The 23,135-nt window shown below is 39.2% G+C and overlaps 1 protein-coding gene across 1 annotated transcript in view; it reads right to left on the bottom strand.

The window, feature by feature from the left end:
- Nucleotides 1–1,024: 1,024 nt before the first annotated feature.
- PDE11A (phosphodiesterase 11A) overlaps nt 1,025–23,135 on the bottom strand; it is a gene marked incomplete at both ends in the record, with an annotated part of 139,464 nt that continues 117,353 nt past the window's right edge. Inside the window, 5 exons of the mRNA XM_082312211.1 lie at nt 1,025–1,186; nt 14,701–14,784; nt 17,632–17,702; nt 20,766–20,833; nt 22,214–22,291. Coding sequence (XP_082168337.1) covers nt 1,025–1,186; nt 14,701–14,784; nt 17,632–17,702; nt 20,766–20,833; nt 22,214–22,291 — 463 coding nt within the window. The remainder of the gene's footprint in view (nt 1,187–14,700; nt 14,785–17,631; nt 17,703–20,765; nt 20,834–22,213; nt 22,292–23,135) is intronic.

The raw sequence follows: 23,135 nt of genomic DNA, 5'->3' as shown, positions 1-23,135 counted from the left end.
TTGTACTGAACGAACTGCAAGAGAAGTAAGAGGTAGTCAGTCCACTATGATGATATTCTTCTTCTCCACCATTTCAAAATATTAATTTCAACTGGAAATTATACTAGAAAGGCTTATCCAGGGTCCACTTTTCAGTGTAATATAAACCTGAAGCACAAGGCAACAGATTTGCTTTTTTATTTGTGCTCTATTTTCATTAAAGCCCATTAATCTTTTCCTTAGGGGATTTAAAAAAAAAGGGAATGTGTTAAAAGAGCATTTTTTAAAAGAAAAGAAAAAACGCCTCTAAAATTACCATGCAATATTTTGCCTTTATGCAAACTTCCCCTTGCTGAGAAATTTACTGCATTGTTAATATGAATTTCTCAGGGAAGAAGGGACAGGTTGGTGTTTTTAAAGATAATAAAGTTTGTTTTTAAATGTAGCAAAGGTAGGCAATTCTAAAGGCCCTGATCAATCACTAAGAAGCTTTGTTGTAAAAAAATACTTCTTTAGAATACAAAGCAGGCTTTTCAGAACATTCAGGCATAAAAGAGGAGGGAAGAGTGAGAGAGGAACATCACAAAAGCAGGCATAATTGATTCATAACATGTACTGAAGAGATGCAAAACAACAATGAAATTACATACTATTCTGTTTTCCTGCAGCTCCTTGCATATGAATTGACCAGCTTGCATCCCAGTTCTGCTCTGTATTATTAATTTTATTAAGCTGTAAGTTCTTATATTTCAGTCTGTTGTCAGCTTTACAGATTTTTACAGCAGCAGTTGAAATGTAGTGGAGCTGAATGAATGCTTCTTGTGCTAAGTCTTCTGTGTCACTCCAGATACCAGCGCAATCTCACCGCAGGCCTTCCTTTAAGTCCCACTAAGCCTCCCAGTAAAAGCAAACCATGCTGCCATCAAGATAATATCCAATCAATTAAGCATGTCTGTGAAAGCATTTCTTAAAAAAATGGTGGGCCTAAGCTTATGAAAGCCTTTCAGACAGCTCTTATCGTAAAGCGACACTGACATTTGCAGGCTTAATTTATGTCTTTGAGAGACATGGTAAAGCTAGAGGAAAAGGAGGACGAGGATGCTGCCTGAGAAGGAAGTCTTTTCTGGTGCAGCTCCTCCCATTTACCTCTATTTACTGCCACGGAGTCCAGCATAGGCTTCAGTTTCGCATTCAGCTTCACTAGACACTGGAAGAAGATTAAAAAAAAAAGAGGGTGAGAGAAAAAATACTGACTCCTCTGATGGACAGTCCAGGGAGTAGCAGGGTAAAAAGAGTTTAATATGCACCATGGCCCACCCTCTTCACCCCAGCTGTAAATTCCTCAGTAGGTAAAGCTTGTTGTTCCCATTGAGATCTCTTTATCTTACTTGTTTTACCTGAGGCTTTAAGTAGGCCACCAAAAATCTCAAAAAAGCATTTAAGGTGGCAGAATTGCTGCTCAACTAGTTTAGCTTTGTAATCCTAAAAGATAGTCCTCTTGAGGCATTCCCCAGGTGCCTGAGGCTATCTGGCTGCTGATGTCTATGAGCAGGAGGTCCACTGGTTGGATGACAAGTTGGACAGAGCTGAAATAACTTTCAGATTCTCCCTAGTGCTAGATTCTTATTTCCTATAGATGAATAAACCACAACAGTACGGTGCTTTCTAAAGCTGGCAAAAAAATCCATTTCTATATGCTCCAAGTTTTCTTTTTAGATTGCACTGAAATCACCTCTTTTCTACATACCCAGTCCAAAGCTCACAGAAGCCAGGAAGAATCTTTTATCTAGTTTCAGCTGGCTTTGAATCAGCCCCAAAATTACATAATCCCTGCACACCTTTGCTACACGTTTATTTTACCTTCCCCTTTAGTATTAAATACTTATGTGGAAAGACGACAAGTGCTTCACTTGGTTTTGTCCCTACATTAAAGAGAGACAGAACCTCATTAACAGCAGCACCCAGACATGAAGAAAGGGTTACCCAGTTACCTCCAAAGCAGTCATGTAATGTGCTCTTTCAGGACAAAGGAGTATTATTCTTTTGCAGCTTTTTTTATTAGCAAGAAGTGGTTTTTGCTGCAAGCTGGTTATCATGCTTTCTCTGATAGCATAGAAACTACGTATTTGTCAGTGGAAATAAAGGGTTGGTGCAAGGAAAAAAATAATGACAGAGAAGACAGCAAAAGTTGTTTTTCTAAAAGTGCAGAAAATTATTAAGGAAAAGAAAGGGGAAGCAGGTGCCTTTGCACTTGATCATTTTCATTATTTGCTTTAAATAGCAGGGTTAACAGCAACCCCTTTAAATGGTCCCCAGAGCCCAGACTCCACTAAAGAACTGGATTTTTTTTATAGCTAGTCTGCAAGCCATGGGAGCTTGGTTAGCTACTGAAGTAAGTCTTGGTAGATTTTAATTGAGCTATTATATGATAATTAAGGGTTAATGGCCTGATTTTAAGATGTGCTGAAAACTTGCAATTTTAGTTGACTTCAGTAGGAAATATGAATGCTCAGCACTTCTGAAAAATCACACCATAAGTAAGTAGCTGATTTGTGTGGAACTTGAAGCAAATCCACTTGAAGTTATTTCCTTAGAATATGGCACAGATGGGGCAGATAATTTTGCAACCTTGGGCCTGGGGTAAGAGGGAGAGTTTACTGCAGTCTCTACCACGTATTGCTCGCTGGTGACAGTCATTCATTTGATAGAACAGACGTGGATTTATAACATTTTCACCACTGTGCCTCAGAACTCCCCATTTTTAGCTCTTTATTTCAGACCATTGTGTGTTCTTCAAACCTGATTTGGCAGAGTCCAAAACAGAGGGGCAGTAATACATCATAAACGCCTGAAAATCCTGAAAAGCGCACTGCTGTTACTGTCAGCACCTGCATTACCACTGCCAACTCAGTGTCTAGAGGTAGCACATTAGATATTCAACTCTTGACAGCAACTTATCAGATCCTTTCTGTGCAAAGCCAGTATCCATCCACTGGCAGTTAAGCTTGCTGGTGTTTCTTAAATCTTGAAAAAGTTTTCGTGAAGTATTTTTTCCAGTATACAATTTAGATTTAAAAAACCAAAAATAATCAGTGTTTAAATCAGTCTTTAAAAATCAGTGTGTTTCAAACATCTCTAAGCACAAGGATGGCATTCTGTGCTGACACCCGGTTGGCGCCAGTATCTGTAAGCACAAAATGCAGTACCGTCTGTTCCTCTCATAAATGCTGTACCAGCAACCTATACCTGCTACAGGCAACATAGAGGAGAAGGAGCTCATTGGGACAGTGGACTTTGGCTATGCAGCTCTAGGCTGTGTCTGTGTCCTTTCTGTACTGTTTTTTTTTTGCCAAGACTGACCACAAGACCATGATGTTTTCAATCCTAGCGCCAGGGAGCAAATGCAGAGGTCTGGGCATGACCTACTGCTGTGCTCATCCCTCCAGGCCTAGGCAGATGCCACGCTTTTATGGTAGGAGACAGCCCTCTCACGTACAGTGCCAGGAGGATTATGAGTGCTCGAGCTGCTTAGTTCAATTAGCTTTGCATCGACTACAGCATAGACCAGAAGCCCAAGTAGATTTGGAATGGATTCAAGAAGCACCCCCACAGTTCTACAGAAATCACTGTATCTTATGAGATGTAAACGCATTTTAAATCCAAGAGTAAATACATATATTTCTTAGAAATATATACCTAAGTGCATATTACAGAGTCCAATAACCCAGGTGCAACAGAGGTTACCAAGTAAATAACAAGAACGGTTAACTGATAACATTAACTTTGATGAAATAAATTAAAAGGAATATTTAAGACAGAATAAACCATGTCTTTAATATTCAGTTTTACCATAGAACAAGCAATTAATTCTATGGAATACTTACAAAAAATATAGTGCAATTTTAAGAAACTTTATTTTGTTACACATTAATTTAGATTAGGGATACTCGACAGTGCAGATTTTGCACTTGGTCTATAAAACGTCTTTATTCAGACATTGATTTGATGTTTAAACCACTGCTTCTGTATTTAGTGTCCTTTCACTTTGGGACTCTCTCATTCTGATCTAGCCTTTTAATTAAACCAAATACTATAATTCCTATGGAAATTAGCTTTTATTTTATTTTTTTCCAGCTACCAAGGCATTTCAGTGGGACTTTTCTGATACAAAGTACACAAATTGGATTTTATTTCTGCTTGAGATGTAATTAAAACCTCATTTGATTACTATATATCTGGCCCTGTTTTAATTATTAAACTCCAGTAATCTATTTTCTTTTATGAAGCTTCTGGGAAATTATCTCAAAAGCAACACATTTCTCGCCCTTCTGGCAGGCTCTCGACCATTTACTGAATTACATTCATAGCACCTGTTCCTGATCCGGATTAAACCACCAATTTATTCCCAGAGCTATTTAAGGTTATTTGGCTGTAGCCTAGTCAGGGTTTTCTACCTCCTGGCTGCACTTTTTACTTTCTGTTTTATTGCATGAAAACCCCTTGATGTACTGCTCCTCCATGCCACTATTTTTGATGCATGCCTCTTACGAACAGCTTTGCTGGTCATCTGTCTAATTTGGTATCCAGCTTCTTAACACTCGGTTTATTATTTGCTTTAGTAGGAAGAGGCTTGGTCTTCAACAGCTGTCTGACATGGGACACCACCGCAGAAACTCCTAGCTCCAGAAAGGCCCTTTTTCCTCGTCCCTCCTTGGGGCAGCCGGCGGGCTGTGAGCCAGCGGGCAGCCAGCTGGGGATGGGGCGGGGGGCTGAGGGAACCCCTGCCGGGGGGGGGTCCCGTCTCTCCGCCTGGGACCTCGATGCCCACTCGCAGTTCTGCCACTGCAATGCAGCTGCCTTGCTACACAGCAGTAAGTACAGGATTGGTGACCCTTCCCATTTTATCTCCTTTGCTGTAAAAGCTGTTCTTAATCGCAGAGTGATAAAGCGTGCTGGAGGAGCGGTCATGCTGGCGGCTGTGCGCTCCGGCGTTAGGAAATCCAGATAGGTTTGCAGTTCCCTTCTGCATCCACGTATTACCTCAGATGCGTGACTAAGCTGTTTCTCAGAAAGTTACTGTATAGCACGGACTTTTCCTTACCACCTTCAATAATTTAGGTATCATCTTTTGTGACTATGTACTGCTCTGCCCACAGCATACTTTAAGAAGGTATACCTCCTCTTACATATAAGCTCCTCCAGCACAAGAAAAGGTTAAAGGCACTTCAGCAATACCTTGTGTGCACCAGGCAGAGGGGCAGAGCTGCCTGAGGGAAGAGGTCAAAAGGGAGCGAGTGTGAGATATTCAGAGGAAGCTATTTATGGGAGAAGGTAGGGAGGGGAGAGTGTTTTTTCTTGGGTATAGAGATGTATTTCTCCTTAGGTGTATTTTGCTGGATAAGGATAGAAAATGCAGAAACAGAAGAAGTAGCAACAAACCCCTTTGGGGAGAGGGTGATGGGTAGCAGTGGAGGCATTTGTTGGTAGATCTACCTCCTGGGTTGAAGGGTGGTGGTGGGGGAGAGGACTTCATCTGCTACATCACTGTCATCTCTGGGAAAGGATGTTATCTGAAGCAGCCAAGATGCAGCACAGGTGTAGCCAGAGTCTAAACTATTGCTAAAGCAAATACAACATTTTGTTGTAATCTAAGACTAATACCAAATCCTTTTAAAGAGGAGCACAGTATGCTCTAACTTAAAAACACTGCAGGACCTCCAGAGTATATACTTCTCTTTTTTATCTTTTTTTTTTTTTTTTTTCCTTTCTTTCTCCCCCCCCCCGAGATTCTTATCCAAATATTGACCAATTGTGACCTTGCTTAACTTATGAGCTTTGACAAGCTCACGGAAGTGTGGTTGCGGGTCTAATATTTGTAAAGTGAGTTTATGGAATGAGACCATATAAATTCATTTTTATGACTGAGCACATATCAAAAAGTTATAGGTCTCAGTGTTCACTCTACTTTGGAACCCAGTGGTTTCTAATGAATCACTTTTATTATGTAGGCAGTTTCTGAGTTGGAAGGGAGGATTAGTGACCGAGAAGCCATAGGGATAAATTCAGACCTGGTGTAAGCATATGAAGCATTGCTGAAGTCAAGAGAGTCGTGACCAGTTACAGCACAGCTGAATTGGACTCCTGAGTTTTGCTGAAGTGGCTTTCACGTGAGAATACATAGGCCAAAGGTGAGCTATCTATCTGAAAGTCCTTGAACTTCAGATTAGTTCAGATAAAAGGGAACCTGTACTGCAGTCATCCACAGATCTGATCTTCATAATACAAATACTTGATGGAAGTTGTTTTGAAAAACCGAAAGTATTTCTGTATATATGCCCATGTACTAAAACCAAAAAGACTCCTAAATTCTACCTTCTGTAAGTAGAATACAGAAGATAAAGCAATACAGAGAAGATATAGGGATTAACTTCTATAAACTTTTGACTGTGTGTGTATATGAATTAATTATTTGCCCTACTGATTCAGGGCCATATTTAATCATTATGTTCCAGAAAAAAAATATTGTATTTGGGAGGAGGCTGAGTTCATGAAAAAAAAAAAAATTACTGCAATCTCCTCATAGTTGAAGGAGACTTTATTTATTCCTTCTAGGGCTTACTGAGGAGGGGTCCAGATGGTCAAGTACATAATGCATCAGTGCATTACTTTTGCATTTCTGCCAGGGAATTTTTTTCTGATACCTAAAAATGTAATTAGATGAAATGAACATACTACAAACTTCCCTGATAGAAGACGGAGGCTTCTTTTTTTCTTCTCTATAGAAATTGTTAGCAGTGTGGAAGGAATCTAATTGTGACTGGGAAGGGATATAATACATGCACAAGTGTTCAGCTCTTCTGCTATGAATTAGCATTTTGTTTCTGGTGATGGTACACTAGCAAGAATAATGCTGCCTTCCTTTGTAAGTAAGCATGCATACTATAGAGGGATGAGAATAAAGTAAGATTCTCCACTGGTAAAATGTGCCAGGTACTTCAGGGAGGAGAATATATACAGATCTCCTGGTACCCAAATGTGTTCTGACCAGTATCAAGCATGCTATGCTATCAAAGAGAGAGAGTAATACTGAAGGACAGAGTACCTACTGAAGTAGCTCAACTGATGTGTTGCTATAGTTGCAAATGATTCATCTGTTCATAATAATTTCATGAAACTAAGAGTTTGCTCAGAAGAGGAAGAGTTATTATTTCATAAACAACTTCTTATTTTGCTCTGCTGTTTATGGTTTTGATTCTGCGTCTGAAGCATGCAAGAGACAGAATGTTTCTAACTCTCTTCCTTTCAACATTTTAACCAAGCAGCTGATCAATGTCTTCTGCCTTGCTATTAAATGGATTTTGAAAAACTCTTCAAACCGTATCAGTCTCATATCCTTATTTAGTTCTTTGAATTTGCCCTCAGCTGGGAATTCTGCAGGCAACTGTGATTCTGTTGTGTTAAACACTTACTTGAAGCGTTTCATCCATCATCATTTCTAGTCCTTTTCTGATGCAATGTAGTTTGTGCTTTGTCTTTCTTGAAAACTGAATGGCTGTTAAATTATCCATTTATCTTCTTTCAGATTTGCTGTACAATTTGAGTTCCCTCTATTGGCTGTCTCTTCTACCTTATCTGCCAACTTTTCAGTCTACATCCTCAGATCTTTATATACATTTCCATACATGACTGCATGTCCTTCGCAACACATTGAGCAGATAATTCTAAATAAGACAGCAACAGAAATTGTAGTATTATGAATTATTCACTTTTTCTCACAGATCAGGCTGAAAGCCTTTAGTGAAGCTTAGCTTAGCTTCACTAAAGTCGATGGCAAATGTTGGTTTTTCTATCTTCTCCCAAATATCTTTGTTGATGACCTGCCCTTTCAGTTGAGACCTTTTTGGCATAAGATGACTATCTATCTGAGAAGTAAGTTGAAAAACTCTTGTTTGAAGGGAAAAAGTACTCGGTTTTGCTGTGTCTTCTTCTAACCAATTTCGGAAAACTTGTAAATTCCTAAAATTGTTGATAGTAATACAATGTTTCATCAATAATCTCAGCAAATTACAAAAATCCTAGCAAAAATAATGTTCTGTTAATTTCCAAAAGCAAAACGAATCCCTCCCTACTCTCAGGAAACAAAAAAAGAGGATCAGGATCTTTGTGCCCATTGTAAAAAGGTGTTCATGATACTCATAGACACAAAAATTGTTGCTCTGAAACCACCAAAACTATGCCTTTCCATATTACACTGTGAAATATTGACTGACTGAAAAGGGAATTACAAATAAAAGCATTCTTTTCCTGGTTTTTCTTTCCTATATAGCTCTTCTTTTTTTTTCTCTCTATTAGTACAAAAGTAGCAGAAAAAGCCAGACACTTAGGTTAAGGGCAGGAAGTCAGAAAAACAGTTTGCTGACACTTATTCCATTACTGGAAGTTGTAATACAGTCATAGTATCTGAGTTTTCTGAAAGTTCAAGAGAATTCATTCTGGGTGGCCTCGTTTAGGTTCATCATTAGTAGACAAGCAACAAGGCAACAAAAGTGCTGAACCTAGTTGAGTCCCTGTTTCAAGGCTACAGAAAGATCCTTCTGCAGTGCCAAAATCTCCTTTCTCTGGGACAAACACTTATTCCTAACGTAATCCTTAGCTACCAACTCCCCCCGGCACTGGCATTTGGCCTGATTAAGTTTCCTCTGAAGCAAATTTCTTACAAACACAGCAGAGTATGTTGCACCTGCTCTTCCTTGGATAATATTACCCCCCGGATTTCAACACAAAGTGAGACTAATTTGATCTGCCAAAGTCTGTACAGCCTCAGTCCATGGTGTATCACATACTGCATCCTAAGCCTATCTGCTGACTAATCCTTGTCAGAAAGGCAGTCCCAGGAAGCATACATGCATTATCGCTCACTCTCTGTGTCCAAATCAAATGTCAGAAATAAGCCCTCCCAAAAGTGTGCATCTTTATGGTATTCTTTAGGATCTACTGAAAGTTATCCTCCTCTTACCTCAACACGCTACATAGGAAAAGCTGATTTTAATGAGAATCACACAGAGCTGATCAAACTGCTTCCTGTGAACACATTTTTTTTAATAGCTTAGCCCTGATACCCCCCCTTTTTTTTTTTTGTTAAAACAATTCTCAACAACTTGTGAACATATTTCAGGGAATGTCTATATATTGCTCGTGGTGAACAGCTCACTACCTAGTGCTCTCCCTACCCCCTGACTAGTTGCAAACTTAAAACAGCAGTGCTCTGACGTTTGTACCAACAACCCCAGCTACGGGTGAATGGTGGGTACAGCAAGCCATTTCCAAAATGTTCATACAGATAAACTCTTGCTTATTAAATAATTTTAAAAGTTTTTCAGTTCTGACTGTATAGAGAGGACAGAAACATCTGAAGGAAAAAGTCATTGTTTTGGGTGCATCCAGTGACTGTTACCTGAGTAAGGCCTAAGCCAGCCCATACAGTCCTTTCTGGACAAGCAGGACTTCTAGAGGAGTGGTCCAAACCCTGAATTTCTTATCAATATTTCCTTACGCAAAATTGTAATTGAAGGAATGAGGAAGTGCTGCATCAGGACATAGCGGTGTAAGCATGATTCTTTAAAAATACCTTTTCCTCCTTCTCTGCAACAGAATATCAAAAGCTTAATCTCCTGCCTTGTAACTGTAACTAGAGTATACACTTTTGGAAGAAAAAAAAAAAATCACTGTGTGTGCATAAGCACTTCCAATTCAGATGTCAAAGTCAACTCTTGAACCGGAGAAGTTAAAGCACAGAGGTAGCCATGATTGTTGGAGATTGCTGTGTGTATTTTCTATGCTTGGTAGAGGCTCTACCATTTATGATACCCTGTGCATTTAATGTATGCTTACAAGCAGAACAGATGCTTTTGCAGCTACATCATCATACTCTAAAGATAGATTTAATTACAAGGCCAGACATTATCATCTTCTGTAGGAAGATAATATCTGTAGCTCTTGCAGTTGTAGACAGAGTGATTAGATTTCTTTCTATGTCAAACAATGTGATAAAGAAGGACTCTGTCCCTCCACATTCCATTCAAAACATACAAAGTACTTGCTAGGGTAAACATAAATGTTTTTACTCTTTCCAGATTCTCCCTAGAATCTTGGATGGGGTAATGCAAATTCACTTCTGTAGATACTATTATATGTTTAAAGCTCTCAATACCCAAGAAAATCTTGAATAGCACTAAAAATAGCACTAAAATGGAGCAGGTCAATGGAGCACCAAGGTAGAGGTGAGCAGGGCAATCTCAGGCACGCATAAGTTGTAAAAGCTGTGAGCTTCTTTATCTTCCACAAAGACATCTCCCTTAAATTTAAATAGCTGCTGTCATTGTCACTGACTACCTGACTATGTATTTATCTGCCCAGAAGCAGAGTGCATGGCCTTTGGCCCTGCTATTCATAGCATTACTGTCTCTGCCTAACAATGCTGTGAACAGAGCTGGGCTTCTGTTAGCATCTTTTGTTTGATGTGAATCGCTGAAGCTTTGATGTTGTTTGTGAGAAAAATAATGATTAAAAAGAATAAGATCTTCACTCTCCCACTCTGTCTGCTCCCCACAGAGAAATCTAATCTGAGTTGGGAAAAATCTGTGACTGATCCTGCCTTAGGTGCACAGAAACCACACGGTCCAGGAGAGAAATCTGTTAGTGTTGAAACTCTTAGCATCTCTTTACTGGAGGGTCAGAGAGGTAATTTGTCTTAACGATCAAAATTCTGTTCCCTGTTACATGAACATGTATGTCCAGATAGGTACAGAATACTTTCTCTGTGTGGTGAACACAGCTTTCAGTGTAGCCATAGTGCTTTATTTTCAGTGGCATGTCTTAGATTTTCTGCTTTAGTTGCATGTGCTTCCCTTTTATAGAATATTCTACCAAAAAAGAGGATGATTACTTCATACTGAAGCTACATTAGTAGATTTGAAATGCTCTACAGTTCTAAAAAATGCATTTTTCCTTATAAATGATTATTCTAATAAGCTTGTTTCTCATCTCTACTGATGAAACCTTTTCTTGCTGGCATTTTTGAATGAAGAATGAATGTGATGCAGTAAAGCGTAACTAAAGCCCCTAAAATCAGAGCTTCAGAGTAAATGGATGACTGTTCTGCTACTCAAGGCAAAAACTCCACTGCCACATAAAAATACTCTGATCAGTGATCACTACAGTAACAAAAAAGTAAATTCAATAAAATTATAATGTCCCAAGTGTAATAAAAAGCAATGAACAAAAAATTGAGAAGGTTTTATCTTCACAAACCTTTGATCCACGGTGTGAAGGAAACAGATTTGATTACTAAGGTATTTTGAAATTGGAGGTGGCTTGATTCCCACATTGAGCAGCAGATGTGGAAGAGAGCAAGGGAGCAGAGCCAGGCTTACAAAGCAAACACAAAAAGGTTTTAGATTTAGACACTTGGATATGGGAAATCTAGCTGTGTATAATTCCTGATTTTTTTTTTTTTTTATATCCCCAGCTATCATTTTATATATATATATATATATATATTTAGTTTCAAGCTCCATGCTAGTTTATAATGTAGCATGTTTTGTATATCTCTGACCTCCTTTCTTCTGGGTCGGATGGGCACTCCAAGGGGCAAACAGGATTACTAATGGAAGGTGCACAAGTCTTGAGGATTTGCTAGTCACTTGTAAACCTTCTCACCAAAAGGGGCCAAACTCAGAAAACAGTTCTAGCCAGGTAAGCAGAGGGATGTGATACACATCCCCTGATAAAGGAGACTTCATTATCCTTTACCTGGGAGAAGAACTGCACCTCAGAGTGGGTCGTCTCGAGGTACCTTAAGGAAATGCAGAGAGCAGAGCAGATGCATAAGGAGGAGGTAGAGCCAAATCTCCCCAGAAGACTGATGAAGTCCCAAAGAATGTTTCAGAACAGAGAAAAAAAATAAAGCTAGGAAGGCCATAACTCTCTAAAACGCTCTGCAAAGTTTACATGCAGTTTTAAGTATGAAACATTCCTCGTGGCTACTCTGGTACGTAGCCTAGCTCATAAGCTTTGACTGTGGAGAAGATACCATTTGTTATAGTATTGCCAGTGGCACTGGGGTGGTGTCAGACCACTCCTAGAAGTTTGGGCTGTGAAGCTCCTTCTGCATTGCATACTTCAGACATCCGCAGCTGCCAAGAATAGCCTACTCTTGGGAACTACTTTAAGCAAAGAAAATTTCAGATCTCCTGTCTGACTTTAACGGGAGTTGCCGACATTCACTGGTTGCTGGGACCATCTCTGCTGTGTGGGTGGCAAATAAAACTGAGCACAGCATTAGGTCCTGCTGTAGCAACTGCATTGGTATGGTCGCACGCATTCCCCACAGAGTTCCCTTCAGGGCTCTGGATGCTCGGATCTGCCCACATGGATTCAGGACTTCTAATCACTATCATGGAAAAAATTACATGCAAAAGCCTTGATTTTGTTCTCTATGGTTTAATGTTGTAAGTTTGGTATCACAATGAGTGTCAAATGTTTATGTCAAACATATGGTTTTTATAAGCACTATGCTAGTGAGCTATATAAGTACCACTAAGATTTTACTAATTTGTCAGCTGCCACTCTGCCTCTTTATGCTGCATTTGTAATGATGTAACCCATTCTATCCCCACATGCAGTCCCTACAACGTATTACAACAGCTAGAATTTTAAAGAATGTATTTGGAAAGAAAAAAGAAAGAAATCTAGGACTCGGCCGTAGTTGCAGTGTTCAGCCAGCCCTAAATGGAGGATTTACAATGCGTGAATACACTGCTGATGTGATATGTGTATTGAGGTTTGATTAAGCTGGATATGAAAATTAAAACTTGGCTTCACATTGAAGAGAGAATCTCCCGCAGTGTGATACTATGACATCAAGTTTTCTGTTTACCCCTAAGGCTGGTGCTGCAATGACTTCCAGGTTTGATGGTGTCTCTTTTTTAAGTTGTTGAGCAGCAGGCTAATAGCTGCACAGCATGATGCAAAGACAGCAGAAAGCAGGGAAATCAGATGTGAATATATTCCCCAGAGATCTCCTGCTAAGATGGAGCTAACTAACCAGAGCTTTAGTGCTCAGATGTAGCCTTCTCATGCAGAGGATGGTATGATTATCAGCTCTTCCTGCTTTATTGTACATTTTTGGATTACAGATGCTATTACAAATCATGAATTCTGGTATAATATGCATTCTAGTGTAATATGAACTATTACATTGAAAGGAACATTATTTTCAAAGAGTTTTTGTCCGAGGCGAGTTCCCCCCCGCTCCATATTGTCCAAAATTATCTTGGTATTTTAAAAAATATAGGTTTATTTTCTTCTTCTGTGCTTGATTTGCCTTAATTGTTTGAAAGCCATAGATTTAATTTATTTCATCGTGACAAAGACTGAGCTAAGAAAGGGACAGGATCTACTGGCAAAGCCGTAGCCCACCTCACTGTTTACACAAGCGCATGTTGTCCATGTCGCACAACAGGAGGTGCCTTTGCTGCTGGGCAGTCACTTCATTATTGCCATAGTGGCAGCCTCAGATGCCACAAGGTATAGAGGGCAGGGGAAGCACATCATCCTTCTTACCTTGTTTGCTATTGGTGACACATCTGGTCTGTAAAATGAAAAGGAACGGCTAATCCATTATTGTGTGTGTGTAGGGGAGCTACATTCAGGCAGAAGTTCAACAGTTTAATGTTAACACGGCAGCTTCCCAGCTCTTGGCTTTGTGTCATCACCGACTCATTCATTGCTCAGAGATGCGAGGCAGTTTGGGGTGCAGTGGTAACAGGGAGCATGTGTTGCAGTTCCCCAAAAATGCCTAGAGAGAACATCCCCATGATTTCTCAGATATCAGTGGCCAAACTGGCAGCCTTTAGCGGCATAAGGCAGTCTGTGTGCTTCCAGTGAGTAGGAGGAAGACTGGCTGACACAGTTATTGATGGTTAAGTTTCTACAGTGTTACTTTCCATTTATCATCCTGCTTGTGTAGCTCTGCTTTCTATGCATAGAAGAGAGAAAAAGTTAAAATGGTGAAGCTTATGTTACACAAGTCAAATTCTGAAGCTGGTTTAAACCAAAAAGAGAGGAGCATTATTCTGGTCGTCCATAGCCCTAATGAAGTAATACTTGAGAGCTTATACACCTTATACCAAGCACCCATGCAGTCTGCGTAGAAGGATGATTAAAAGAGTAAACTCCAAGTTAAACAGAAGACAGGTTAAACCACAAATCATTCGTCACTGACCTCAAAGGCTTGGCCTAGAGTGCCCCTTAACAGTTTGGAAAGGAGCCAGAAGGGAGCGCAAAGGCTCATCCGTGAGCTTCCCTTTGGGTCACACATATTTGGACAGGTCTGACAGCAGCACTTAATGACGCCATTCCTCTGGCACCTCTCTGCAGAGCACACCATGCCTTGCCCTGATGAGAATCAGTTTGTCTCAAATATAATAAAATAAACAGTTGCCCTACCAGCTTTTATAACTTAAAGAGGAGTTATGTTTACAGATATTACCACCTTCAGGGAATCTGAAGATTTCTGCATGGAATTCAGACTTTTGGTAAAGTCAAAGAAAGATAAGAGTTCAAATAGCCTTCACGGCTGCACTGTAAGCTAAGTCTTTTTCCCTAGAGAGGCAAGAACAATCTTCTCTGGACTCTACAGGAGCAGTAAGTAAAAATTACCTCATATAATGGCATGCAGATGCTATCAATCCACTCGAGCTGCAACCTGGGTAGTTCATCTTTCCTGTTCCGATCAAAAATGGCCTGAATTGAGAAGGGAACAAAACTGTCATGCTTTATTACACTGGAGTATTTTACAGACACATCATCGAGCAGTTTGGAGCTATGATCAAATTCTCACAACCAGAACACTTTGTAAACTGTAATCAATCTTTGCAGCAGTCTCCCTACTGCTTTGTCTGGCATGAAAAATAAACTGTTTATTTTCAATTCTGTTTTGAAATTTGTAGGCTGAATGTATTTGAATTTTATAATTCTGTGATGTAAAATAAATGCTCCACAGTTGGAGCTGAGCTAGTAAAAAACCTCCTGTAGAAATGTAAAGTAGATACCTTTGAGTAGAAATTTCCCTTTTCTCACATAGGGTTTTCCAGCTCAGCAAAATGAACAGTGATGGACCTGGGCTGGCTCCCTCCCTCCCAGTTACAGACCCTTTCTGCAGAACCAGCCATGTCTATGAATCCAAAGGGTGGGGGATCAACAGATCCGTTTTGGGAGCAGTTATCAATTTGTTCCTCTGGAAACAGCCTAATTCACTGCTCGCGGCACTCCCCCAGAGAGGAAATTGTAGAGGGCGAAGCTGATGTTTAAGAGGCTCAATTACTGGCTGAAAGGAGATGGAAGAAACTGAGTTCTGAAGAGTGTGAACATGAGTTGAGTTTCCCCCATACCCTGCCCAAGATTACTTAGGTCCATCAACTTTCTGTCTACAGGATTTTAATCCTCCTCCTAATGGCCCGTCCATACCATTTACCAAATGCCTTTTTTTACTCTCTGAATATGCCAAGTTTTAAATCTTTCTCTTTTTCTGTGGAAAGTCTGTTCTTGTTCTGGGCCCATCTCCTCAGAGTTGATGTCTCCTGAGAAAACTTACTTTCCTTCTGTACCTTCTAGAAACTCCAGACTATACATATTATACTACATTAAATGCCTGGTTGAATTCTTCTAGTTGTAGCCTGCTCTTCCTGACATAAACAGGTATCACACAGTGTATGTAAATAAGACCAGGACATAATATTCAAGGACTTTCTGATCTTAAATGAGAATCTTGTGGTTGATTTTGGAGAATTTTGTATTTCCTATTCAAATAATTTTGAAAAATCCTGTCATTTTCAGATTGTTATAAGCACAATGCAAGAAAAAAAAATTCTTGAGTTGTAAGATAAGAGAATATCACATTATCTTGCTAACTAACAACTCTCCTATGTATCTAGGTGGCTTGTCATAGTGATATGTCATGAAATACATCAGCATTTGATCTTGTTTAAAAGTTCCTCATTAATGTGGTAAAGCTCTACATGATTTTGAGTCTTAGCCATCAACTGTTAGAACTGATGAACTTTGTGATTATTTACTGGACTTATTTCCCAACATAAAACACTTAATACATCAGTTTACTGGATTCTTTGAAATTGTGAAGGGCCAAACAGAAAGGAAAACCTTCCTTCACGTTGTATGGCTTCAAAGCATCCTACAGGTGGCCCACAAATTACTGTATTCCTTGATGCAGACTGCAGAGTCCAAAGGAAGAGTGAGTGGGCTCCTATGATGAAGGAAATACTGAAGGTACTTATAGCAATACACTCTTTCCCACCTGTCTAGGCTGTTGGATGCCCATTTTCAGAAGACACGAGTCCAGAAGAAAGCTCTGGCTTTTGTCTTTCTCTGCACTTCTACCAAGTCTACAGCATTCCCAAAATGTAGACATAACTAACACACCTTAAAATAATTCATAAGGTTGCTGGACCTGGGCCATTTGCACTGGAATTCATTGCTACTTGAAGACAGTAGCATTAATGTATGTGTTGAAATAAAATTACTTCCTATTATGCTTCATTAGCATGAGAAAGACATTTTGCAAATTTTATATACAAGGCAGGAGAGGCACATATATCCATATTATATGGAATGGTACTTGCAGCTATTCAGGCCTAGAACTGGTCTCAGAATTGTGAATACCGCGACTGACTGATTACTCTTCTACTGGACTATAGCTACCATTTTTTTCTGAGATGTACACACAGATCTACTATAGGGAAGAAATCCATTAATGTCCCAGCCTCTGACAGTATACAAACCGAAAAGCCGTTTTGTATCTGAGCCTTGTTTACTACAAACTTTTTAACTTCATTAACTTCATTACATCACTACAGGCTCATGTGCAAGTATTATCAAAGTGAGAACAAGTCTGAGCCACTGGCGTGGTCTTTTTATTTTTGGAAGCATAAACATATTTGTGATTGGCTTGTAAGTTATATTCTTTAGAATACTTTCTTTTATCCTTCTCCTGTTGCCTCCAGATAATGTCTTGTCAACATGTTGAGGTATTTAACCTGGATAAGGCTTTCTCTTCAAATTGTTCACTGAAAATATTTATGAAACTTTTTTTTCTTAGTTCTTGTTTGACACTTTATACCCATCTGCCTATATTCCACTCCATACCAATTTATTCTTTCAATCACAGTGTTATATTTAGTTGCATACCTACCAAAATGCTTTTCAGCATTTGATACATCAAATAACACAGCTGCAGCATAAAGTAAATCTGACAATTTTGATATCCATTAGTAGCTGGTGATTTTGTATTTGAATACTGTGTATTAAAAACAATACCTGTTGCTTAGAAAATTAACTGACAGAATAACCTTGGGAATAGGTACAGAAAATGGGGGGAAGGCCTCCGTGCAAAAGTGACTGAGTTGACTGAAGAGCTTTTATATAGGGCTCTAAATGCATGTCCTTATTGGACAGAGCTCTTATTTATTCCAAGATTTTTCTTTACATACAAAATACAGTTTTCCTGAATGAACCCAATGATATTTTCTTACCCTATTCAAGTTAGTAACTATTTCAGAAGTGATAAAAACTTACTGAAGGGGTGAGTTTGAGTTCAGATCTTTCTCTGTCTCCTTGTTCAAAGAACTCACTGGTTACCAGCTCAGCTGCCTAAAACATAAATCATGATAAAGATTAGAGTTCTTGCCACATAATTTTTAGGGTAATGAGTTCTTGTTGAAACCATGACTTCAGCCTTTGCTTAACTGTAAAGAAGTGAATAGCCCCACTTACATGACTGATGTTGGGCACATGTTTGTATAGTTTTCAGCACTAGGCATACAGGGAGTATAAATAGCCATAACCACTGATAGGTTATCCCTTTAGGGGATATATATATATATATAGGCCATAACCACTGACAGTTATCCCTTTTTGATAGGGAATTGATTGGGGGAGTTACATTGCAATGTCGAGGTAGCACTCAATGCAGTTATATGCAACTTACTCAAGTATTGAGAACAGAATAGAAAATTATAGGTTCTTGTTGGCATGCACCATTATGTCTGTAAAAATGCTTTGTAAAACGTGCAAGAGCTCTCTGGGTATTTACAGGCTGTTGCCCTATATAAACAACTTCACTTGTCAAAGAAACTTAATTAACCAATAACCTCTGTTGTCTTACTTTAATGTGAAATCATAAAGGTTTTTTTCCCCCACTAGGTTTTACTTTTTTCCCCATGAATGTCATCACTATAGGATCTGAATATCTAAATATGAACTCAGATTGTGATTATCATATTGAATCAAAATCAAGAACTGGTGGGTTGGAAGTTGGAATACATCTTTCTGATTTTTGTGAATGAAGATGCTCTATTCAGCAGAAGTTTGTGCTTTGCAGAAGAACACAAGATCTAAAACCAAAATTAGTTATGGAAACAACAGGAATGTTAGGAAGTCAAACAGTGAGCAATCCTGATATAGTAGCCTTTACGTGCTGTACTCTTCTCCTGTGAGGCTTAGAAGGTAGGCATGTCTGACATTTGAGATGCAAAAAAAGGAAACTGATCTACTGAAGATGTCATTCAGTTCCTAAAGCTCCTGGCATGCCTCCTTATTGTTTTCAAGCTAGGAAATTATTTCATAACGCCAAGGCACAAGAGAGTGAACTAAGAGGACCTGCACTTCATAAAATAAAATTTCCTGGTCTAGCAACTGCATGGTAGCTAACATTCACAAATCCTAAGCTTGTTACAGTTGAAATAAGGAGTACCAAAATAAATTGGAAGTAGGTAAAGTGATGTTATAAACTACTCTTAAATCTTGAGCCAGGCTATCACACAGTTTGGAACTTTATAATGTATGTAATCCCAGCACACTAATAAAATTCTGGATCAATACTCCAGATAGAGGAATAATTTAACAACTTAGCAGCAATTAAAGGTTTGCCAAGTATATTGTATAAAAATAATCAAGACACAGTCTCACCCCTGTGTCTCACTGCTATTCTGATCCTGTTCTACTTGTGTCCCTTTCCCTCTTCTTTTGTCTGTTTCTATCCTCTCTTCCTGAATTTTGCCTTCTTACGTATCGCTTTTGTTCCCTTTGATTCATAGAGTTTAATCTCTTTCTTCCTCAGTTGTCGTGTTTTTTTTTTCCTTTTGGACAGTTGAGGTCCAACTATTTCCTATTTTTCCTCTGTGGACTTACTAGTCTCTCTGCTCAACCAGGTAATGTTTCAATCAATCCCAGACTGGATTTTTCAACCTAAAGTAAACCTGTACACTAGGCTGCAGGGGAATTTTCACCTGCAGACCTCAAACGCGGTAAGGATAAAAAAACAGTTTGCCAGAGACTTCAGCACTAATTCAGCACCATAGCACAAAGACTGACAACATGGAAAACTGACCCTGCCTGACACTTTGGCTGTCAAAGAAAATGGAGAAGCTAACTGGGTTAAAGAGGAAAAATGAGGAGGGATTGCACACACTGTAGCTGTGGCTAGGTGGCACTGAAAAATCTTGTGACTCGTTTCCCCACTGCAGGATACGAGCAAATTCCCTGATTTCCATGAGACGTGACCATATTCTAACAGCCTTAGAAGGACTATTATCATAGTCTGCTTATAAAGGCAAAAAAGACTCATCTGACAAAACTGCAAGCTGAGCTGAAGCCCTCACCACATAAATGCTTTTTTACTGAGTTAATGTGCGTGTAACTTTCACACTACCACAAAGGAGGGCAACTCCCTTTCAGCTTCTGTTACTTCCTCGCCCTTCTCCAAGAAATCTGGCTGCTCGCGCCTCACTAGTTATCTGGTCTAGCTTCTCTTATTCACCCCATGTTTTTAACCATCAGTTTGCTGTTAAGCCAGTCAAACTCCTTCCAGGTGCTTAGCCACACTCAGCTGCACTGGTATATTTCCTATTCGCTTCTAGATGCTGTACGTTCCTCCAAAACCCTACACAGCCTGCCTTCTACTGGCTCCTTCTGGACCTCAGTAAAGGACAGAGAATTATTAGCATGCATACAGGAAACATTAAGGATGGATGCTGAGTAAGGAAAGATGCCTAGAAGAGGCAATAATGGAAAATCATGAGGTAAAGGACAAGACTTTGGGGCAGGTTGCTTTCTTCCATTGTAATTGTTCGCCAATGCTGGACCCAAGTTTTATGTATATTTCTAAAGAGCCTACTCAGTAGCAGAAGCCTGAATTTTTATTTGCTTGTTTCTAAGTACAGGATGCTAAAAAGGCTCTATACTACACTTGCAGTTTTTTCCATCAGTGTTGAGAAAATGAACGCATTTCTCTTATCATATATATTGAAGATTTTATGTTAATCAAAGTTTGCAGATCATCTGCTGGTATTTTTGACTTAGGGAAGATTTGGCCACTGCCAAGGAAAACTTTGGGACAAAACAAGTAAGCACAGCTATGTGTGGCTAACACTTTTTTTTGTTTAATCCATGCATTTTTGATATGGATTTAAAAGGTTAATAAGAGCAGAGGTTGTAAAGCCAGATCTCTTCAAGTACCTACATGCTGCTCACCAGCATGTGTACATGGAAAGATTATGCAATAAACCATTTCTTGCAGAAACCCCCTGCTATTTTTTTATAGCATTAATACCGCTGTAAATTGATTCCAGTTTTGGTCCCTTGTAAGCCAGGGCCCTGGGAATATTGTCCCGCCAGTCCCGCCTCCTCCCAGCCCTGCTATTAATCATGACTTGCCTGTCTTGAAATCTCCCACGGTTTGGTCACAGCTCCAAGGTCACAGGCTGTCATTAGCATTGATCTGAAAAACAGAAATGAACAATACAAGCTGAATCAACCTTTGTTGGATTTCTAAACAACTCTGCTCTGGATGCATAAATAAATAATACATATATAAAATGTCAGCCCTGGCACCTTTTCCTCCAGAAAAGAATGACATGTTTGAAATCTCAGCCATCAGCATGGCTTTTACATCACAATTGTGCCTAAGAAGCCTAATGTGTTGCAGGTCATCACACGATGAATTTTGGCATTGTGCATTGTACACTAGAAAAGAAATGATATTGCAAGGGAGTAACTGCTAATTTTGCAATACTTCTAACACTACTTACATTAATACCTATAATATATCAGAAAGCATGTGCTTCACATGATATAAGTAAGGGTATTATTACATAATAACACCTGCAAACTGGATTAATTTATATGCCTATTTGTAAGTGACTGCTGTAGCAAGAGAACCTGTAATCACAGGAGGCATCCCAGACACTGTTTAAGCAGTTTCTACTGCTCATCTACAATAAAAATTTAAGATTTATTATGAGCTATACTGTTCCACAGTAGTTTAATATCTAGCTACAACCATGTTTTATATGCATTAGGAGAAAGAAACTGTTCAGCTGTAGAAAGCGTTTATGTACAGTACATGATGCAGATAAAAGTCTAAGAAAGTTTAAATGAAGAACAAGGGCACTGAAAATGAAGAATCAAATATATTGCCTGAATCTAAAATTAGGAATGGGTGAAATGATATGGAAAATAGAAAATGGCCAATATTTTGGTCAAAAGACCAAAAGGAAACAGAATTTTAATGAAATTTCAGATAAAATGAGACATAATCAGGCATGCATATGCAAATGCACACATTTTATTGTCTCAAAAGCATGGTGTACTCAAATCGCCCACAATGTCTGAGGTTTTCAATAGGATGCAAGCTCAGATCATTTGTGAGGGCTAGAAGAGTACCGTGTGTCTGCAAATTCCCAGGTACAGACTAGAAAAGCAGAGAGAAGCATGGCCACTGAAAGAAATCAGCTGCGAGGAGGAGGGAATGGGGAAACAGACAAGAAAGATCTTTGTGTCCTGAGGCCGAATAGTGCTGCTTTCTGGGGAAAGAGCAGCAGGGCTGAGCAGTAACTGGTGAGGCTGGGAGAAAGGGAAGAAAACATGACAGACTGTGAAGGCAGAAATAGGAATGGAGAAGGTGAGGTCACACTGATTACATCCCTGCTATTTGGTAATGTTTAGAAATCATACCATATATTTCATATCATGGATCCTATTTTTAAAACAAGTTTCCTTCTTTTGTTACTCTAAGTCTTCACTCCATGATACATGAAATTCCTTAAACAAATATGGCTACACTTTGAAATAAACAGAAAGCAAGAACAGTAGCGCTCACCGAAATATTTCTCGGTGGTTTTTTATATTCCAATCATAACCACCTTTACTGACAAGTTCAAAAAACTCGGTCCTTCTCCTGCAACAAAACAGATTATCAGAGAAAGAAACAAGACACTTCCAGGGCAGCACTGCAGTAGAAACACAGTTCTCTGGATGATACGAAATCATTGCACCTCATGTATTATTGTTAAAGTCGTTACACTGACAGTCCATTTAAGCGAAACATACTAATTTCCAAACATGTTCTATAAATGTCTGTTATCAATGTCAGAGTTGCCTTGTAAAAGCAATATTGTATTTATGGTCTCCGCAGATAAGGAAATAAATGGTACCAAAATGTTCAGTCTTCCATGGAAGCATGAAATGTTCAACTGCAGCAGCGGACAGACAGACAATAGAAACACCTCTGAAATATATACGCACACTTCTTTTTACTCGTCCTTGCAAAATGATTTTTATTTCTGGATCCTGAAGGGTTTTTCAGAGACATGCAATTTCTGTTATTTCCAGCACACAGAACAGAACAGTGAGATACAAGAGCTGCAGATGTCTTGAGTTAGTAGTTCTTATCTTCTAGAAGCTAGGTTTCCCTGCTTGGTCCCATGCTTTGTATTCTGGAATATCTTACCTATGTCCTCAAAGATGGACAGCACATGAGCCAGAACATGTTAATGCTTGTTTGGTGCCTTTAAGTACCAAAATTCTGACTCATCATAGTCTGCAATTTTTTATGGCACAGAGACTCCAAGCGGCTCTTACTGCACACAGTGCGACTACAATATGAAACGGATCCTGGAAGCTGAGGTACAAAAAGATGGAGCAACTTGCCCAGAGTGACACAACATATTAGCATCAAAGCTGGAAAGCAAATACCTAAAGTTCTGAGTGACAGTCCAGTGCCCCATCTCATAGAAGACTAT

Source organism: Platalea leucorodia (assembly GCF_965183815.1).
Source record: "Platalea leucorodia genome assembly, chromosome: 5".
NCBI lineage: Eukaryota > Metazoa > Chordata > Aves > Pelecaniformes > Threskiornithidae > Platalea > Platalea leucorodia.
Note: the sequence above shows the minus strand (reverse complement) of the source record. Positions and strands in the feature narration are given on the sequence as shown.